General features: G+C 42.7%; 1 protein-coding gene across 4 annotated transcripts in view; it reads right to left on the reverse strand.

Moving 5' to 3' along the window:
- TESPA1 (thymocyte expressed, positive selection associated 1) overlaps positions 1 to 20,894 on the reverse strand; it is a 434,050-nt gene that overhangs the window by 157,251 nt on the left and 255,905 nt on the right. For all 4 annotated transcript variants that reach the window (XM_086964621.1, XM_086964612.1, XM_086964631.1 and 1 more), the window contains exon 3: positions 7,320 to 7,362. In XM_086964621.1, the coding sequence (XP_086820747.1) occupies positions 7,320 to 7,362 (43 nt within the window). The remainder of the gene's footprint in view (positions 1 to 7,319; positions 7,363 to 20,894) is intronic.

Below are 20,894 nucleotides of genomic sequence, written 5' to 3' on the forward strand. Positions count from 1 at the left end.
TCTCGATTTATTTGAAAATATGGTGAAACAAGATTTACTCAGCATCAAACATATCAACAAGAGGGATAAAAACATCACACAGAAATACCTGCATACCATTAAAAAAATATCCACCAACAATGAAATCATCTGCACCAAAGCCGACAAAGGGGGAGCCCATGTCATTATGAATAGAACCATGTATGAAGCCAAAGTAATGGAACACATCTCCGATACTACAACCTACATGAAATTGGACAATAATCCCACAAGAGAATTTATGAAAAACTTACAAAACATCCTAGAGAAGGCATTGGAAGCCGGCATAATCAATGACCGAACCAAAAAGTTTCTCACAATACCAAATCCAAAAAGTCCAACGCTAAGAATGGCACCCAAAATACATAAGAACATCATGGACCCCCCGCTGAGACCACTAAAGATTAAAGATACCACTCATTTCATATCCATACTACAAAACGTAACTTTCAATACTGAAGAATCCCTAATACTGTGCACCGCTGATGTACGCTCACTGTATACTAACATACCCCATTCTTTGGGGATATAAGCATATGAACAGGCCCTACTAAACACCAATCTGGATATACCTTTTCAAACATTTCTGATGGAGCTCATGCTTTTCACACTTTATCAAAGCTATTTTACATATCAAGATACATGGTACCAACAACTTGTAGGAATGGCAAAGTGGCAATTCGGCGGCGCCGGTATACGCCAATATTTTTATGCAGAACTACGAGGAGACTCACATTTTTGGTAACAAGAAATGGACAGACAACCTGAAACTTCTAATCCGTTACATTGATGATATAGTCATCATTTGGAAGAACACTAAGGAAGAACTACAAATGGCTCTAAGCGAATTCAATAAAATCGACGAACGAATCCAACTGACCTGGGAAATATCAGACAAATCAATAAATTTCCTTGATGTGACAGTTTCCATCAGCCAACCAGGTTTTGAAACAAATCTATTTACAAAACCCACGGACAGAAACAATATGCTTCACTATACAAGCTTCCATGAACCCAATCTCAAAAAACATCTTCCTTTCTCACAGATGGCACGCGTTAAAAGAATAACGTCGGACCCACATAAAGCTGAACAAAGAATTGAGGAAATAGCAACCAAATTTCACAAAAGAGGGTACCCTAAAGCCATTATTGAGGAATCCAAGCAAAAGATTTCAAATATCGACAGAAATAAACTGTTACAACCAACCCAAAAGAAACAGCAAAACCGCATTGTGGTAGTCTCAAAATATTCCACATCCAGTGTCAAATTCAAGAAAATCATACTTCAACACTGGTCACTGCTTAACCTTGAACATGATTTCGACCACATTTTCGCAGAACCCCCTGTGTTCGCTTTTACAAGAGCACGTAACTTAGGTGTACTACTACAATACAAACCTACAGCCACAACTATATTCACAGGTACTAAACCATGCCACAACTGTGGAAACTGCAACAATATCATAAAGGGTAACAAAATTAATCACCCTATGAAAGGACATGAAATAAAACTACGAGTTAACGCCACGTGCGACTCCAGCAACGTCATATATGCTCTCAAATGCCCATGTGGCAAACTATACATTGGAAAAACCGAGCGCAAAATCAAAGTCAGACTTACTGAACATAAATCCAATATTCGTCTGAAAAATGAAAAGTCCGCAGTGGCAACCCACTTCATTGAACAAAAACACAACATTTCCCAAATGAAGTTTATCACTGTGGAAACCATCACCAAAATCGAAGGTAGAGACAATACTAAATTCCTACTCCAGAGAGAAAACGTCTGGATACAAAAACTCTCTACTCATAAGCCATTTGGTCTTAACGATAGAATAGAAATGTTTTGTTATCTATGAAATTGCTCCACAGTCAATCTAGTAAATGCCTGCGATTTTTCATGTGTATTAGTTACATTTGAACACTCTCCCTCCACATATATGTCTTTAGAAACCCGTGTTTCAACATGATATCCCCACCTCCACCCCGCTTCCACACCTGATCCAATCCCCTAGCTCTCAACACTAAGACTCCGACGTACCATACGAACCCTCACAGGTTCGATCCCCACCACATTTTTTTTTTTTTTTTGTTTGCATTACCGCGCTCCATCCTTTTGTATTCACTTTACTTATTTTTTCTTCATTCGTATTTAAACACACACCCGTAGGGCACTACCCAACATACCTCACCAGGACATTTATTATCTGATATGTTATTAACATTCGCCGAACAGGCACCCTGGTCCAAGTCTTTTGTCCGTGCTAACCAATCACGTGAGCGGAAGACTTATGTTTACGAAACGCGGTCAATGGCGGATACGTCCGACCGGCGTTTACGAAAGGATAATGACCGCGTTCACAACTCTGCGACCTTTTCAGGTTAGTTACCCAACCCACATTTGCTAACTACGGACATAGCTTAGGCATTTACACATATTCGAGTACATCATATGCTCTTTCGTTTTTCGTTTTTTATCCACAGCATTAACCACGGTTACCCAGCCATTAAGTGACATGTAAGAGATTCCAGATTCTTTCTTCTTGTATTCACACACTTGGGAATGGAGGTTTCTTGAGGTGATCCCCTAACTACACACTCAACATTAATCACGATCCCTTCCTAGGACACCACATACCCCACCTATTACATACTTCACAAGAGGCATACTGAGAGTCTGTTCCTTATGTTTTATTTTTACAACGTCTTTTCCCTGATGAAGGGCTTAAACACTAGCCCGAAATGCGTTGGAATCATTTGAAAGACTTTGTCATATGTTGAAAAATATGAACAAAATGCATATATAATGTTTACGTTTGGAAAACTTTTGCAAATTATTCTTTGGAATTACAACCAACTAAAACATCCTGAACTTTACGAATCCTCTGTTCTTCTGAAGAATGACAGTGTGCACATAAGGATAGAACTAGTGATCAACTGGTTCTACTCATGATTCATATTGTTAAGACGCCATAGGACACTCAACGTCACTTATGGAGCACCTATAAAAGAGATAAAACTGTAAAGACAGTCAACACAAGCTGTGCATCTGCCCTACAAATACCATTGTTCCATTGCAAAACTGTGCCAGTTGCACAAATCCTTTTTTTTTAAAGTTCATAGACCTCAGCTTCTTCATAGAAAGTTTATTGCAGATCTTTTAAATGGAGGGAAAGAAAAATAGAGGGGTCCTAAACATTTATTGCCCACGTTAATTGCTACTGAAAACCTTTGCTTGCTGATACAGAAAAAATGGCTGAATGGAGTTACACCAAATGTGGCAGGAAATTAGAACTTTTCTCAGACAGTGTTTTTTTTATAATTTGGTGTAAATCCATTGAGCCAATTTTGAGAAATTAGTCATTAAAGAAATGCTCAGGTTGGCATTAAGGGGATAAAAAGTTAGGTATATATGGATGGTAATTCCAGCTGGAGTCCTGCCGTACAGAAAATGTGAAAAAATTAGGCCTTCTAATTAGCTGAGAGTACTTTGTCTTCCTCAACCATTTAGGTACTATGGAAACAGTGTTGATTCTGTGGTGCCAAGTGATCCGAATAGCTGACCGCAACTCTGCAGTAAGCTTTGGGGCTTCCATTACAGGACTCATTTACTGTGTCATTAAAAAACTATTTTTAAATAGGATATAGAGGGTGCACCATGACCCCCAGCCAATTGTGGAGGGAACTCAGAGAGGGCCAGGCCTTAAAGGCTAAAATAGAAAACAAATTCTGGCTGTAGGTACCACAGTACCCATCCAGCATGGCCCTCCTGTGAGGTTCAATCGTACTCCTTTGGGAGAAGCTGCCCCAGCTTCCACCCCATGATATCGCAGCACAATGCAAGCTTCCTCTGGGATCCTTACTCTGTACCATAGAATCATGGGATCGAACCTTGTGTGGCAGGTGCCACTGTAGTACCATGGTACCATTTTTTAAAAGGGAGAAGAAAATTCCAGGTTGGGAACTTGCAGAGGGTTAGGCTCTAGACTGGGTTGGAGGTCAGGCCTGGCCCTTGGACGTGTGCACTGTGGGGATTGACCCGCTGCTTTGTGGTTTGTTGCAGAACCTTGCCAGAGGCCCTCCCGCACTGAACACCTTATTGCACATGTCCAAGGGTAGGGGCTTGGATAGCATGGTGCGTTTGTCAACTTGAAATAAGCGAACACACTACACATTTGCTAATTTTACATCAAGAGGTTAACAGTTATACATTTCCCGCTGCCAGATGCTATTGACAACCCTTAATATTTCAGAAAAATACACATTCCTGAGATGGGCATAAAGCTACATTACCTCAGAGCCATGCTAATAACAGCAGTTTGAGATAAACCACCTCAAAGGGGGATACACCTATACGCTACATTTTGAACAATCTGCAATTCCTCAAAATCTTTAGCAAAGTTCTAAAAATAAACATCCATTTCTTATAAATGGCCACATATATATAGAATGTGTCTGTAGTGCTGTATTACAACGATTTAACATGGGCCTATGCCCAGATATCCTTTACCCCTTCCATGCTTCGGAAGGCCCCTGGCCGTCCGACGTCACAGTGGGCGTATGTGAAGGCCGTCCGCGGACTGTCCTAACCCCGCCGACTCATTATTCCGCCAGCCCTACAGTGGAATTCGCACTGCGGTCAAGTGGTTAAGTAGATAATCTATTGCCAACAGAAACTTTTGCCCTTCTCGCTGATATTTTGAAACAAACTTTAGCTTTAAGCCACAACCTACTTTGAAACATACCTCTGCAACCCACATCAGGTGTACTCAACCTTTACCATGTTTACCTTGGAGTACTTCTTGCACTCTCAATAGAAGTGATTTGTAAACTGTGCAACATATAACTTTAAACATACCCAAACTCACTTGCATCCATAGCTTATGATTTTCCATGCCATGGAGCTACATGTGCACAGTCAATAACTCTATGCTGTATATGGCTATGTTGTTATCAGTGAAGCCATCAATAATGTCATTTGAGATCAGTGATGTCATCGGTGATGCCATTTAACATTTCATGTGTGATATAATATGGGAGGTAATGAGCAGTGCATGTTAGGGCTACAAGTTATTGTTAGCTCAGTAAACTACTACTGGTAAGTTTTTAGGTTTTTACCTTATCTCAAAACCTAACTATAACTTCACTTTCATGTTTATTCATCTTTTTTCCTTTCTGCTTGTTTGTTAACTGAAGCTAAAATCTTGTTACCATACCCAACAATAATGTCACGTTAACGTTTCTTTTTTTCAGTGAAACAGTAAATATGTGTGTGTATGAGTGAATAGAGACAGATTTGCATAAAACACTAATTAAATAAAAAAGATGTTAAGCAAAGGTAAACATTTATGAAAAGTCAACAAGTATTCAGAACTACAGCTTGAGAAGCCTTGGACTGAATCATAGAGGTATTATTCCAAGGGTTAGATTTTTATATTAGAGAGTTAAGGTTCACATGCAAGTCCATAGATGATCTTGTCTTCATTGCCGCACTATGTGGTGAAATTCTTAATATGTATTGACCAAGGCAGGGACGTACACTAAAAAGTACAGGGTGCCATTAGTCTTGTGTCTTCCTTTTTTTGGGGTGATAGGGATTTGTTATAACGCCACTTTGCCCAGCAGGGGGAGTTGTACATGGCTTATCGCCCCAGCATTGTTCCACACACACACACACCGTACATTGGGAAAGATGGAGGGATGTAAAACGTTATTATTACAACTAGCCTTTGCCTGTAGGCAAGACACGGCCAGTTGCTTTTGCCCAAATATGCAATTTCAACAAAAACAAGTTTTCATACCTAATTTGCAATTTCCTTGTAAAATGTCTAATTACAACTCATGGCCATAATAAGTCAACTGCTGCTATACTCAATCTCAAACCCTCTCAAAAATACAAATAACTTCCCACACTAAAACTAAAAACGCATAATTACCATTTAATGTATGTGCCACTCCATCCACCTAGTCTCAACATCACAGAAAGTTCTACACACTCAACTGCATAAATATTTTCTTTGAAATTTCGTTTACACTAGGCCCAGGTGTAATTTTAATTACTCTGGCATAATCGGGGTATTTTTTTTAATTCCGTGTTACAGAAAATAATACACTTATGCCTGCTCATGTAAGGAAGAGTAATTACGAGAAGAACAATCCTACAGTAAGGGCACATTTAGAGACCGCAAGGGGCCGCTCTCACTTACTATTTATGTTCTGGATGTGAGGGTGCATTTTGCACTTAGTAAATAGCACTAGATGCAAGGAGTGAGATGGAGGGAAAATTGTATCCCAACAGCACATTTAGCGCTATTTCATGGCGCAAAATGCCTTTTGGCGCTCCTTTTGGATGCAAGCGAGCGGGGTGTTTTGTGATAAGAAAATAGTGTTAAATGCCGTAGGGTAAATTGAGTGATAATCCTACCCCAAGAGCATATATAACGAGCGCGAGCAGCCGCTTGTGCTTGCTATTCATGTTTTCTTGCGGAGTTGGTGATGCAGCGCGCGCAAGGTAAAATAGTTGTATTTATTTATTTACTTACTTTACTCCGTTCTGTCGTATGTTCGCGACAACTATTACCCCCACCCCGCCACCCCGCAGCACTCCCTCTGTGAGCCACCGCTGCATATATTGGTAATAAAAAAGACTTGCAACAATCAATCCAAAAAAAGGAATAGGCTTTGTGCAAAAAAATCTTTGAGTTGCAGCCAAACGATATTGCAGTTAAAAATAATGCCCCAAAGAGAGGGAGACAAAATACCCTGCAAAGTTAAGTTTGCAAACCGCAATGAATTACACAATTCAATAATTGCTGATTATGAGCTTTTGTATTGTTAGTTCTATTTTATAAAGATATAGATTGATATTGTGGAGGGGAGAGGGTTTTAAAAAATTCACACTGATTTTGCTAAATGAAAAAAGGCAATTTTTCACAGAAACAAATGTTTTGTGAGACCAACAGCAGCTTGTGGCCGAGCGAACTATAAATTAAATCTGAATATTAGAAATTGCGAGGGCATGCATAACTTATAATATGGGGGCGAACTTCACAACCTAGGCATTTTGAAAAGTTGTGAAGAGTATGCACTTAGCACAACTTGACCTAGCAAGAGGAAAATTAATTTAACCAATCCGTAGTTATTACGCCCTTATCAACCTTTTCTATTTGTTTGTATTGCCAATTACTTTATTCTAAAGTCTCCCACTTTATTAAGTGCCATCAAGGCTTTTTTCGGTATTTTAAAACCCCGAACTCGGTTATATTCATATTTACAGCCAATTCATAGCTTTTTCAACTTACCGGCAGTCCTGTAGCCAGTTCTGGATCTTCTTGGAGGGTGTTCCTGTTTCAGAGAATGGAAAGTCACGGTTCAGGGTTCAGAGATAAGCAATACACGCAAGTAATTGCCAAGGCGCGGTTGATAACTTGTCTTTCTTTTAGGTAAGCTTTGTTCAGCGCGCAGCTTTTCTAAGTGAAAAAATGCTTTCCTACGTTCATGAGCAGGAAGCGATTCACATTCAATCTCCTCGGTTAAACCACGGTTTATGAGAGAATCCATCTGATAATATAAAACGAAGCAAGAGCTAATTCCTGGATTGTAAGAAATACAGACTTGAAACCAGACATGGATTTATTTAGGGCCGAACGGACCTGTAGGGCAATCAGGCAGTGCCCGATAACCAGGCCTGACTGGACAGGGAGTGGGTTGGTTTGTTAGCAGTTTGTGGCCCTGCTTTATGGCAAGGTGGGTGTTTTTTATTGTTGATTTCCCTAATATTCCCACAATATTGCCTGCAACATACACAAATGTATGCAGTCGCGATTGCCTTGCAAAATAGAAAACAGCGTGTCTTTACAAGTTTAAAAATGACCGGGGCCTCATTTATGAAAAGTGACGCATCGCTGCGTGAAAACAGCGAGGCGCCCTCCTTGCGACACCAATGATGCATCATATTTACAGTATGACGCATCATGGCGCAAGGAGTTACAGATACGTCAGTATTTCTGACGTATCTGTTTGGCGCAAAAGTGACCATTGCTGGAGTGTGTCACAAAAGTGACGCTGGATGTGTCACAAAAGTGACGCAACTCCAGCAATGTGTCCTTTCACAGGCGTCAGTCTTACGCCTGCTGTGAGGCAGGCGTAAGAAATTGTCGCATTTGTGTCCTAGAAGTGACGCAGTGAAATCTTATAGATTTCACTGCGTCACTTTTAGGACCCTTTCTTGCGTCAGAACGCCCCCCCTGCATACATTATACCTGGCGTAGGTATAATGTAGCGCAGGGGTTTACAAAGTGACGCATCTACCAAGATGCGTCACTTTGTAAATGTGGTGCAACAAGGCACATTTTTTACGCTGCTGGTGCGTCACAAAAAGTGATGCACCGGCGGCGTAAAAGTGACGCACTGCCTCATAAATGAGGCCCCCGATTTGCAAATGTAGACCATTCTTTGTTAGCCGCCTGGTTAGAGAACGGGGCAAATTTTTATGGTGCCCGAGCCCATTTTTTTTGCAGTCCGACCATTAGTAGATTCACACTTCACTTGTAACTGTTGATGCCTAGAAACTAACTGAATATCCCGATCAATTGCTACACTAATGAGACCATTCCTCTTCCTCATAAACAGAGCACACATCTTTGGTGTTTAGACCTATTTTTTAGTAATGTATCATATTGATCTCTCTTAGCCAGGGTTCCCAATTTCAAATCTGCAAACTAATGAAAAAAATACTACTTTGCTTCATAAACCTTTGTAGCACAAACACCACAATATCCTCCATAGGCCACCTTCACTCGCCATTTACATCCAAGGTGCCCTTTAAAAGTGGGTTGATGACTATCTGCAAACATACCATGGAGTCAGCAATTCTGGGTGGGGTTTAGGCTCTGACTAAAATCTGAATAGGAAATATTTGGGAGTCAATATTTCCAAATTGTTCTCTTGTTTTGTCCGGAGTTGCATCCAGACATTTTGCTTACTTTGCACAAAGGGGCCCAGGTGAAAACTTTGGACCGTGGTGCTACTGTGGATTTTCGTTTATCTCTTCTTCCTTCTATCATACCTGCAGCGGCTTCGGCTGATCCAAATCCTCCAACCAACCAATCAGCAACATCTCAAACAATGCACTGCCATTAACTCTCTGTTGGGATCTATGCTTCTTGGAATTGTGGGGATGTTGCTAGGAGGTTAGAATGTTATGATGTGAATAGCAGACAGTACAGAGGAAGCTGTGGAAGGAGCTGGAGGTCTCTTCACTTCTGACTAATAAAGACTTACTTCAACTATATAACCTGGATTGAAGATATCTTCTTTACATTCTCCCCTTACACTAGGGCTGCTTTTAAGATATGGCAATAAAAGACAGCTGTAGAATACACCACTTGCACTGGTGCACCACATTTCCCTACAAGCAGCAGATTTCGTAGCACTGACGAGGCTGAAGGAGTGCCAGGGACAGAAAAAAAATAGATTTTTCTTCGGGTACAAAAAAATCCTCGCAGTGGTTCACCCAGCTGGCTATCCTAATTCCCTTTCTATCCTTACTAAGGGGCAGATTTATGTTAACTGGCGCATCCCCAGGGATGCGCCAGTTAACGTGCGCCACAGTGCGCCACAGCTCCGCCACCCATGGTGTGCCGCATTTATAATGCGGCGCACCATGGTGCAAAAACGGCACAGATGCGTGACGCATCTGTGCCGGAAATGTGGCGCATTGCTGGAGTTGCGTCGCAAGCGCGACGCAGCTCCAGCAAGGCTCGGGGGTACACCATCTGCACAATGCTGCGTCAAGACCTACGCCTGCTTCAAGCAGGCGCAGGGTTTTGACGCAGTATTGCCCTGAAAGTGACTGAGTGAAATCTCATAGATTTCACTCAGCCACTTTCAGGAGGCGTTCCTGCGCAGGAACGCCCCCCCCCCTGCGCAGGAACGCCTCCTTATGGCGCAGTGCTTTACAACGTGACACATCTCCTAGATGCGTCACGTTGTAAATAGGGCGCATTGTTTGTGCCGCAGTTGCGTCAAATAAAGTGATGCAATTGCGGCGCAAAGAGGCGCAACGGCCTCATAAATCTGCCCCTAAGTGCTTACTGTGCAGTGCTCCAAACCTTGCGCCTCGTTCACTCTAATACCCTTCAATACTTCTGTTACATAATGCTTTTCTTTTTGTTCAGAACCACCACCTCATACTTGAAGATCACCAACTGTCCTTTCTGTCTAAACACTTAGGGGCAGATTTATGTTAACTGGCGCATCCCCAGGGACCACTTTACTCCACCCTCACCTGAGACAACCACACCTGGGCACCCGACGCAAACAACGCTGTCAGAGAACTCCACACCTGGATCTTCGACTGCGCAGACGAGCTTTCCCCACTACGCAACCCTGACAGACAACGCCCCAGAAAATCCGCCTGGTTCATCACCACTCTCCAAGAAGCCAGAGGCACCTGCAGACACCTGGAGAAGAACTGGAGAAACACCAAGACAACCGAAAACCACACGCCATGACGGACTACCACAACCAGATCAGAGCCACCAAGAGGAACTTCATCCACAACAAAATCCTGGCCAACTCCACCAACTCCAAGGAACTTTTCAGTGTCATTAAAAAATTCACCAACCCATGCAGCAAAGCCACAGACATCACCCCATCCCAAGACCTCTGCGACAAGCTTGGAACCTATTGCCACAGACGCCCCCCCCCCAGAAACACCATCTCCAATTGGACAGCAATCACGGCCAAAGACACCGCCTCAACCATGAAAAGCATCCACTTGGGGCCCCCACGGACCCCTGCCCCCCACATCTATCTCAGAGCTGCGGCCGCTATCGCACCCGAACTACCACGCACCATCAACACCACCTTCAAAACAAGCACCTCCCCAGATGACTGGAAGCGCGCAGAAGTCAGACTTCTGCTCAAGAAGCCCACAGCTGACCCCACCAACCTCAAGAACTATCGGCCCATCTCGCTCCTCCCCATCAAAGCCAAAGTTGCAGAGAAAACAGCCAACAGGAAACTGACACAATTCATTGAAGAGAACGCCTTCCTTGACCCATCCCAGCCCGGATTCCGAAGCAACCACAGCAGAGCGACTGCCCTACTTGCCACCACAGATGACATCCCCACCATCCTAGACCAAGGCCACTCCACAGCCCTCATACTACTAGACCTATCAGCGGCATTCAATACCGTCTCCCACCACACACTAGTCGCCAGACTACACAACACAGGCATACAAAGAACAGCCCTGTACTGGATCCGATCATTCCTCACTGGAAGAAGCCAAAGGATAAGACTCCCACCCTTTCTCTTTGACCCCGCGAAAATCACCTTGGGAGTCCCACAGGGTTCATCCCTGAGCCCCACCCTCTACAACATCTACATGGCCCCCTCGCAGCCATCGTCCGACAACACGGCCTCAACATCGTATCCTACGCCAACGACACCAAGCTCATACTCTCCCTCACCAAAGACCCCACAACTGCCAATCTTAACTTCCAGAAAGGAATGCAAGACGTCGCAGTCTGGATTACCAACAGCTGCCTGTTGCTGTGCAATGCCGAGAAGATAGAAGTCCAGGTCCACAGTAACACCCCTTCTGCATGGGATAGCACCTGGTGGCCGACTGCCCTCAGAAGCCCACCTACCCCTCAGACCACGCCAAGAACCTCGGCATCGTACTCGACTCATCACTCACCACGAACCGACAGGTCAGCGCAGTCACCTCCAACTGCTTCAACACCCTCTGCATCCTCGGCAAGACCTTCAAGTGCATCTCCCAGAGTCAAGGAAGACAGTCACCCACCCACTCATCACCAACAGATTGGACTTTGGAAACGCACTCTATGCCGGCATCAACAAGTCCTTACTTCGCAAACCCCAGGCAATACAGAACACCGCCACCAGACTAGTCATCGGCATCCCCCGACACAAACACATCAGTCAACACTGACAAAGTCTCCACTGGCTCCCCGTGGAGAAAGAGTCCCTTTTAAAATCTTCACTCATGCCTACAAATGCCCACACAACAACAAACCCAAATATCTCAACGACAGAATCAACTTCCACGTACCGAAAGGAAACTTCTGATCTTCCAACCTTGCACTAGCCAAAACCCAGCGCATCCCCAGAGCCAGAGCAGGCGGAAGATCCTTTTCTCACATTGCAGACAAGTCCTGGAACGAGCTACCAGCAGATATCAGACGCGCCCCCTCCCTAAACAGATTCAGGAAGACCCTAAAGACCTGGCTCTTTGGCTAAACAGATCTGTGTACCCCACCCTCAGCGCCTTGAGACCCTCACAGGTGAATAGCGCTGATTGATTGATTGAGTTCTTTCAACTTTTGGCCCCTGTGCCACTGCACCCGCAGCACCATTCAAATCATCACCCTATTGCTTGTAAGGTAACTGCACATATGACTGTCTGTTTAGTATTAAAATATTCCAATATTGTGTTTTCTGGAAATTTGGGACCCAGTGTCACTTCACCTGCTGCATCCTTAAAATCGTGACTCCAGTGCCTTCAAGGTAACTTCACTTGTGACTGCTTATTTGATAGTTGAATATAGCAATATTTAGTGTTTACAGGAGTTCTTACAACTTTTCATCCCGGTGCCACTGCACCTGCTGCACCATTTAAATCATGACTCCAGTGCCTGCAAGGTAACTTCACTTGTGACTGCTTATTTAATAGATAAATATAGCAATATTTAGTGTTTAGAGGAGTTCTGACAACTTATGACCCCGGTGCCACTGGACCTGCAGCACCATTGAATTCATCCCCCTAATGCCTGCTAGATAACTGTGCTTGTGACTGCCTGTTTCATACTAAAATTTAGCAATATTCTGTGTTTAGTGGGGTCCCTAGAGGTGTTGGCCTTGATGCCCCTGCACCTGCTGCACTATTCAAACCAAGCCCCTTTTAACTGCAAGATAACTGCAATTGATTCTAGCTGAATAGGAGTATAATATAGCAATATTAGGTGTTTGGAGGAATTCTGAAAAACTTTGGGGCCGGTGCCACTGCATCTGCTGTACCATTCAAATCATGACCCTGTTGTCTGCAACGAACTGCAATTGTGAGTGCCTGTTTATTAGTCAAATATAGCAATATTAGGTGTTTAGTGGGGTGGCTAGAGCTTTTGGCACTGGTACTACTCCACCTGCTACCACATTCAAAACATGACTCTATTGCCTTCTAAATAAATGCACTTGTGACTGTCTTGTTTATTAGTCAAATTTAGCAATAATCCCAGTTTAGTGGGGTCCCTAGAGCTTTTGTGCCGAGAGCCACAGCACCTGCTGCACCATTCAAATCAAGCCCCTTTCAATTGCAAGGTAACAGCAATTGTGACTGCCTGTTTAGTAGTAAAATATAGCAATATTAGATGAGCAGAGGAGTTCTGACAACTTTTTGGACCGGTGCCACTGCACCTGCTATATCATTTAAATCAAGTCCCTCCTAACTGCAAGGTAACTGCAATTGTGAATGTGTGTACAGTAATAAAATATTGAAATGTTAGGTGTCTAGAGGAGTTCTGACAATTTTTGAGTTCTGTGCCACTGTCCTTGCTGCACCATTCAAATCATGACCCTGTTGTCTGAAAGTTAACTACACTTGGGGCTGCCTGTTTAGTAGTGAAATATAGCATAGCTCTTCTATATTAACTTTATTGTTAATGCACAATGTTTATTACAACATCTAGATTTTAATCATAATGACCAAATATATTAACCCCTTCGATGCTTGTGACAAGGTCAACTCGTCATGGGTGTTACCTGCGCTGTGCTTATGACAAGTTGACCTTGTCACATAACAAGGGATTTTTAAAATTGCAGCAAAGCACGGGAATGTGCTGTAGCAATGATGAGGTTAAGTTGAAAAAAATCCATCCGAGAATGCCTACAAAGTGCAAAGAAAGGTACTGAGGCATGAATGAGAATGTTACAAACATTCTAAGGCTAAAGCATCTACTTTACACAGCTAAGTAAAAAAAAGCAAGCATTCCAGCATATTGTTAGAAGCTGTCTGCCTTTTACATGGGATATGATATATATATATATATATATATATATATATATATATATATATATATATATATATATATATATATATATATATATATATATATATATTACCTACTGGCGATAGCCAGTAGGTATATATAGTTAGGATTTTTTCCCTATGGGATTTCTGAAAATTCTATGTCTAATAACTTTGGCGTTTGTGGACGGAATTGGCTGAAATTTTCAGGAAAATGGCACATTTTGTTTCTGAGTAGCTCCTGGAAATTTGGGGGGGGTTCGTCAAGGGGGGGCCGAGAAAAAAGGGGGGTCCCAAAACGCGTTTTTCCCATGTTAATTTCCATAGGGCGGTTGGACTCACTTTTAGCCCGAACGGCTGAATGGATTTCCACGAAACTTGGCAAAATTGTAGGGACTGTTAGCCCGATGTGCCTTTGCTAGGTCTCAATATATGTGCTTCAGTGAATTTTGAGAAATTAACGTTTAAAACAAGATATATATCTGTAACAGCGCTCCGGGCTGCGCTCCGGTCCGCTTACTTTTCGCGTATCGGAACTTTGCGAAGCGAAGCTGATTGGCTCTCCGGTGTCTGTCAACATTCTAAACAGTCCGGCGCGGCCGCCATCTTGTCTCTCGGTAGGATCGAGAGACAAGAGGAGGCCAAAACAAAGGGGGAATTGAAGGAAAGGGGGCAAGGTAGACCCCTTCTGATCCCCTAGGATTGATGAGGGGATATTATAGAGTCACGCTGGGCCCCAAAAAAAAAAAAAAAAAAAAATCCGATTTTTTCGCCGTAGAGACGCGTCTTGGTACGCGAACCGGGCAGCTAACCGGGAAGCTAACTGGCAGTGTAACGGGAGTCTGACGAGTAGCTGATTGGCTGTCAACATTGTAAACAGTCCGGAGCTGCCGCCATCTTGTCTCTCGGTAGGATCGAGAGACAAGAGGAGGCCAAAACAAAGGGGGAAATGAAGGAAAGGGGTAAGGTAGACCCCTTCTGACCCCCTAGGATTGATGAGGGGATATTATAGAGCCACGCTGGGCCCAGAAAAAAAAAAAAAAAATTTCGTTTTTTTCGCCGTAGAGACGCGTCTTGGTACGCGAACCGGGCAGCTAACCAGCAGTGTAACGGGAGTCTGAGGAGAAGCTGATTGGCTGTTATCATTGTAAACAGTCTGGAGCGGCCGCCATCTTGTCTCTCTGTGGGATCGAGAGACAAGAGGTGGAAAAAAAAAAGGTGTAAATGAATGAAAGGGGTAAGGCAAACCCCTCCTGAACCCCTAGGATTGATGAGGGGGCTATTAAAGTTCCATGGGGGGTGAAAAAAAAAATTGCGATTTTTCGCGGTAAAGGTGCTTCCTGGTACGTTAACCGGGCAGCTAACCGGCAGCGTAACGGGAGTCAGACATATTGTGTTTTTTGAACGTTTATGATATGTGCACGTGTGGATTTTGTCTAATTAAGGTTAAAAAAATATATATATATCTTTAAGCGTGTTCTGGCGTGCTTACGTTTTGGGTTTGGTTTGCGCTGCAGAGACGATACGTCACGGTTATGCGATGCATCCTGAGGCGTCTCACGGGCTACGTGATACGTCACTTAATAAAGAATATATTTTACAGCTATAGATATTAGCTTTTAAAAAACCAATGAAATTCACAGAAAAAACCATAGGTTATAGACCATATATAGTTAGGAATTTGCATTTACAAAACCTTGAAAATTCACTGAAAAAACCATAGGTTATAGACCATATATAGTTAGGGATTAGCATTTAAAAAACCTTATTTTACTCGCACAAAACCATTGAAATTCCATATATAGTTAGATGCACTAACTATATATCGCGGACCCGCAATCTACTGCTAATGATGTCACATATTACATCATTCATGACATGGTCAGTGACATCACTGATGACATCACTGATGACATCTCAAATGACATCACTGATGACATCACTGATGACATCTCAAATGACATCACTGACATCTCATTTGACATTACTGATTACATCACTGATGATATCATTTATGTGATAATACATCTTCAGACTCTAATATAACCTTAGATACACTCAGTGTAAACAGGCACTCACAGACTGTCACACATCCATGGAGTTACCCACACACCTAGTCAGTCATGCAAAGAATCAATCCCACCTCCATTTCCTCAACTATACAGTTATACACACCTTACTTATTCAAACATATACTAACACATATTTACTCTCTTATACAATCCTTGATACAAGTTCACAATGATTCATACAGCCACTCTCACATTCACTGGCTCTTATGTTCAGTTATTTATATATGTCAACTCTCACATGGAGTGTGTTTTACATATGTACTTACTTTAACATGTAGAACTGAGATATCCATTCACTCACCAATATACTCATGCACACAGTCAACTGTCCATACAGCTGTTTCTACATGCACTTTTGAACCCATACACCTAGGGAATCAACTGCTCACACATCTATGCACAGAGTTATACACCTCCCAGCCACCCACACACATACTCAGTCTCCCATACAAATACTTGGGCAACCATTCAATAACCCATATAGTTAATGATATAGCTACTGATTTAAACATGCAGCAGTTTACAGAAGAACATAAATAATGATTGCCAAATTAAGACACTTTAATCACTAACCCATGCACTCAGTGAGACACATTTAATCATTCTCTCATACAGTCAGTCATGCACCTACTAAATCCTTCATCCAGACACTTATACATCCACTCATTCTTCAATATGTAAGACATATTTTAACTTTACAGAAACATACAGTCACTGGGTGTTGTCATCAGTGATGTCATCAGTGATGTCATTTGAGATGTCATCAGTGATGTCATCAGTGATGTCACTGACCATGTCATGAATGATGTAATATGTGACATCATTAGCAGTAGATTGCGGGTCCGCGATATATAGTTAGTGCATCTAACTATATATGGAATTTCAATGGTTTTGTGCGAGTAAAATAAGGTTTTTTAAATGCTAATCCCTAACTATATATGGTCTATAACCTATGGTTTTTTCAGTGAATTTTCAAGGTTTTGTAAATGCAAATTCCTAACTATATATGGTCTATAACCTATGGTTTTTTCTGTGAATATATATATATATATATATATTTATATGTTTCCTATCCTCAACTCTACATTTACATACCTTGAGGATACAAATATGTCTTGTCAAGGGGAGTCGATGTGATGTTCTGTATGGTAAACTAACACTTACCTATATGCACTTACCTCTTCAATATTTTGACTATGATATTTTGCCAATTCAATAATAACTATTCCTTATTTACGAACTACAACCTACCAAAAAAAAGTTCTAAGAATAGGACTATTGACCTGCTCAGATAATACAAATCTTTTCAGTTTTCTATAATGATATAGATAAAACTACAGGAACTAAATAGGTGTTGCTTGATCTTAGTGCATGGAATTGAATATTGATCAGCAGTAGGGCTGTCATAGTATTTACAATGTATCATACTTGGTTTGTAATGCCACTGTAAGGACTTCAATAGGTCGTTTATCCTTAAAATAATTCTATATTTTGTGTTATTGGTAAGGTTGTAAGACATGGGGCATTGTTTTAGAATTTGATTGGATGGTCAGTCAGCTACAACACATTCGTCACAACTAGCCCAATCAAAAGGAAAACCACAATCACCAATGGTTTCACATGGAGAAATCATGGTGAGCCCATGCTTAGTTTGAGATTATATGATTGTGTCTGCCTAAATCCCTTGTTCTATGTGCTTGTACATCTGAGAAACAATAAATCAGATAATCATGTGTTGCTAAATATATGTGAGGTGGTTGTGGTTTGGGCTGGCCAGAACATAGAATAGCCGAGGACTTCAAGATGGTGCCCGGCTGGGCGCCCTTTGATGCGGCGATCAGCGGACCAGCCTCGCAGAGGGAAGAGAGTGAGGACGGATGACGGGAGGAGACGCACGACGGTTACTTCCGGTGGGAGAGATCAGGAGGGGATTGCGAGGCGGCGGGAGCAGAGAAGGACGTGGAAGAGAGCCCCGGAATTGGACACAGCAGAGTGGCGGTGAAAGCAGAGGAACCAGCAGAGACGTCCCAGAAGGTTGACGCGACGCTACAGGAGGGGAAGCCTCCGAAATACAACGCGCTCGTATCCGGTAGTTCCCTGAGGCCACAGGACACCGAGATACCCAATGCTACGGTCCAAGGGGATCGTAGCCCCAGGCAAGTGACGTGGAGGGAAGGGTGGAGGAGGAGGTTGGGGGGAAAGGGTTTTTGGGGGTTTTGGCGTAAATAAGGGCACTTGCTTTTGAATGTCTGACATACCCTTGACCCAAGAATCCTGTACCTGTACCTTTCCCAATAAGCACCTTTTTTATCACTCTACTTGTAGTGACCTTTTTCATGGTGATGGGAAGCACACTATATTCTAGTGATAAAACAGACAGGCAGTGACTGTAGTGTCCTTTCTTTTCTCTGTTTGCCTTTTGGGAAGCACCGGCCAGGATCACAGTGTGGAAGCAGTGCAGTTACAAGAGGAGAATCTACCCTTCAAGACTATATACTAGGACGGTGTGCCAGGACCTCAAAGTTCTCTCTTCATTTTGTATAGTGATACACTCCAACTGTCTGGACTGTGAGAAATAAATACTAACCAATTAGAGACTGTTGTGGGAGAAGTATGTTTCCACTTAGAGAGTGCTAATACAGTACAAGTGACCTTTTCCCTACCGCCCTTGCTGATAAAAGTAAAAACTATTACAGTGGTGTAAGAAGTGGGATATCTGAAATAAGATGACGCAACCTATAACTGTAAAGGATATGATAACCCAACTAGCAGAAGGACAGAGACACTTACAATTAGTGTTAGAGCAACAGAATGAGAATGCTCAAAAGGAAAGAGAGTCTTTCCAAACTGCAATGAAAGAACAGGCTGCTTTGTTAACCAGCAATCAAAAAGTCCAAGATACTGCCATTCTGCATCTCACAGACGCTATCTCTAATGCTCGAGTACATCCTAACGTACCTGGGAGTGTTTTACAAAAATTTCAAGAAGGGGAAGATCCGGATTTCTTTTTCACTAACTTTGAACGAGTAGCTGCCACTGCTACTTGGCCTCCCGAGCGATGGGGTCAGTATATCGCACCATTACTGTCTGGAGAATTACAGGCAGCATACCAAGCTGCCAACCCAGCTGGAGTAACCCCATATCAAGAGATAAAGAAAGCAATTTTAGAGAGATTGGGTTGCGACCATGAGTATTACCGGGCCCGCTTTCGAAAAGAGAAATGGGTCACGGGGGACAATCCACGGGCCTTATACTATCGGGTTAGAGACCTGGGGAATCGGTGGCTCCAACCTCATGCTTCGTTACCTCAAGAGGTTACTGAACGGATTTTTCTAGAACAATATCTGGAGGCCCTACCTAATAACACAAGAGCATGGCTAAAGCAACATCCGGGACTCACAACACAGTCGGCCATTGAACTGGCTTTTGCATATCATCGATCTCCTGATTTTAAAGTCCCCACAGGCAGAACCCCTATTAGTTTTCCAAAACCTACTCAGAGAACTTCCACGGAGTGTGGAGAGAAACGGTCCTTCTCTGCGCTCAGAACTAGCCCTATAACATTTCCAAAGGTTACTAGTCCAGTTAATATGGGACCCCAGTGTTTTAGATGTGCAGAGTGGGGGCACATTTCACGCAACTGTCCTTTAAACAATGACAATACGGAGCCCATGGAGGTGGGGTGGACGAGAGGAAGAGTACTGGTAACTGGAATTCCTAGGAGAAGGTATAAGAAGACCATCCGTCTCAATGGAAAAAACATTGAGGCTTTACTAGATACGGGTTGTCATCACACAGTAGTAGCACAGGACTTAGTTCCCTTACACTCTATTTATGAAGAAGAGACAGTTTTAGTTTGATGTGTACATGGGGACGTTAAAGAATACCCCTTAGCGGAAGTGTTACTAGAGATAGATGGATATCCTCAAGTAAGGAAGGTAGGAGTAGTCCCCACATTACCCGAAAACATTCTGCTAGGTACTGACTTACCCCGGTTTCATGAATATCTGACAGCAGTATCTAATCAGGAAGAGGAAATAGACTGGTTACAAGAAGCTCCCTTTTCTGGTGAAAGTATAACTAGTTCTAGAGATAGGGAAAAGAAGTCTAAAAATGAGAAAAGAAGGGACAAGGACAGATATACTTCTGCCTGTCAAAATATTGCCTCATGTCTACTCTTTTCTCCAGAAAATGGCAATACTCCGACTCAGAGTTTTCGTGCAGACCAGAAAGATGACAGCACCCTTAAGAATGCCTGGAATCAAGTGCAGGAGTTCAAGTCAGAGAAGGTAGGACCATATTTTTTTGTAAAAAGAGGGTTGCTATACAGAGTCAGTGAAAGACAGGGGAGTAAAATTGAGCAGTTGTTAGTACCAATAGCCTTCAGGGAACAAGTATTGCAGTTAGCACACACCAAGGCAGGAGGAGGTCATTACGGGCAAGAACTGACATTGAAGTATCAGTTAGAGAGGTTCTATTGGCCGGGGGTGTATCGAGAGACGGCCATGTTCTGCGCTGCCTGTCCACAATGTCAGTTGGTGAATCCTTCTAAAGACAGAAAGGTACCATTGTATCCTTTACCAATTATAGATTTTTCTTTTCAACGGGTCGGAATGGATCTAGTAGGACCCTTACTTCCCTCAGCTAGGGGACACCAATACATATTGGTTCTGGTAGATTATGCCACCAGATACCCAGAGGCTATTCCTCTCACCAGTATGACTACGGTGGCAGTCCCACAAGCTATGGTA

Source organism: Lissotriton vulgaris, chromosome 1_1 (genome assembly GCF_964263255.1).
Source record: "Lissotriton vulgaris chromosome 1_1, aLisVul1.2, whole genome shotgun sequence".
Lineage (NCBI taxonomy): Eukaryota > Metazoa > Chordata > Amphibia > Caudata > Salamandridae > Lissotriton > Lissotriton vulgaris.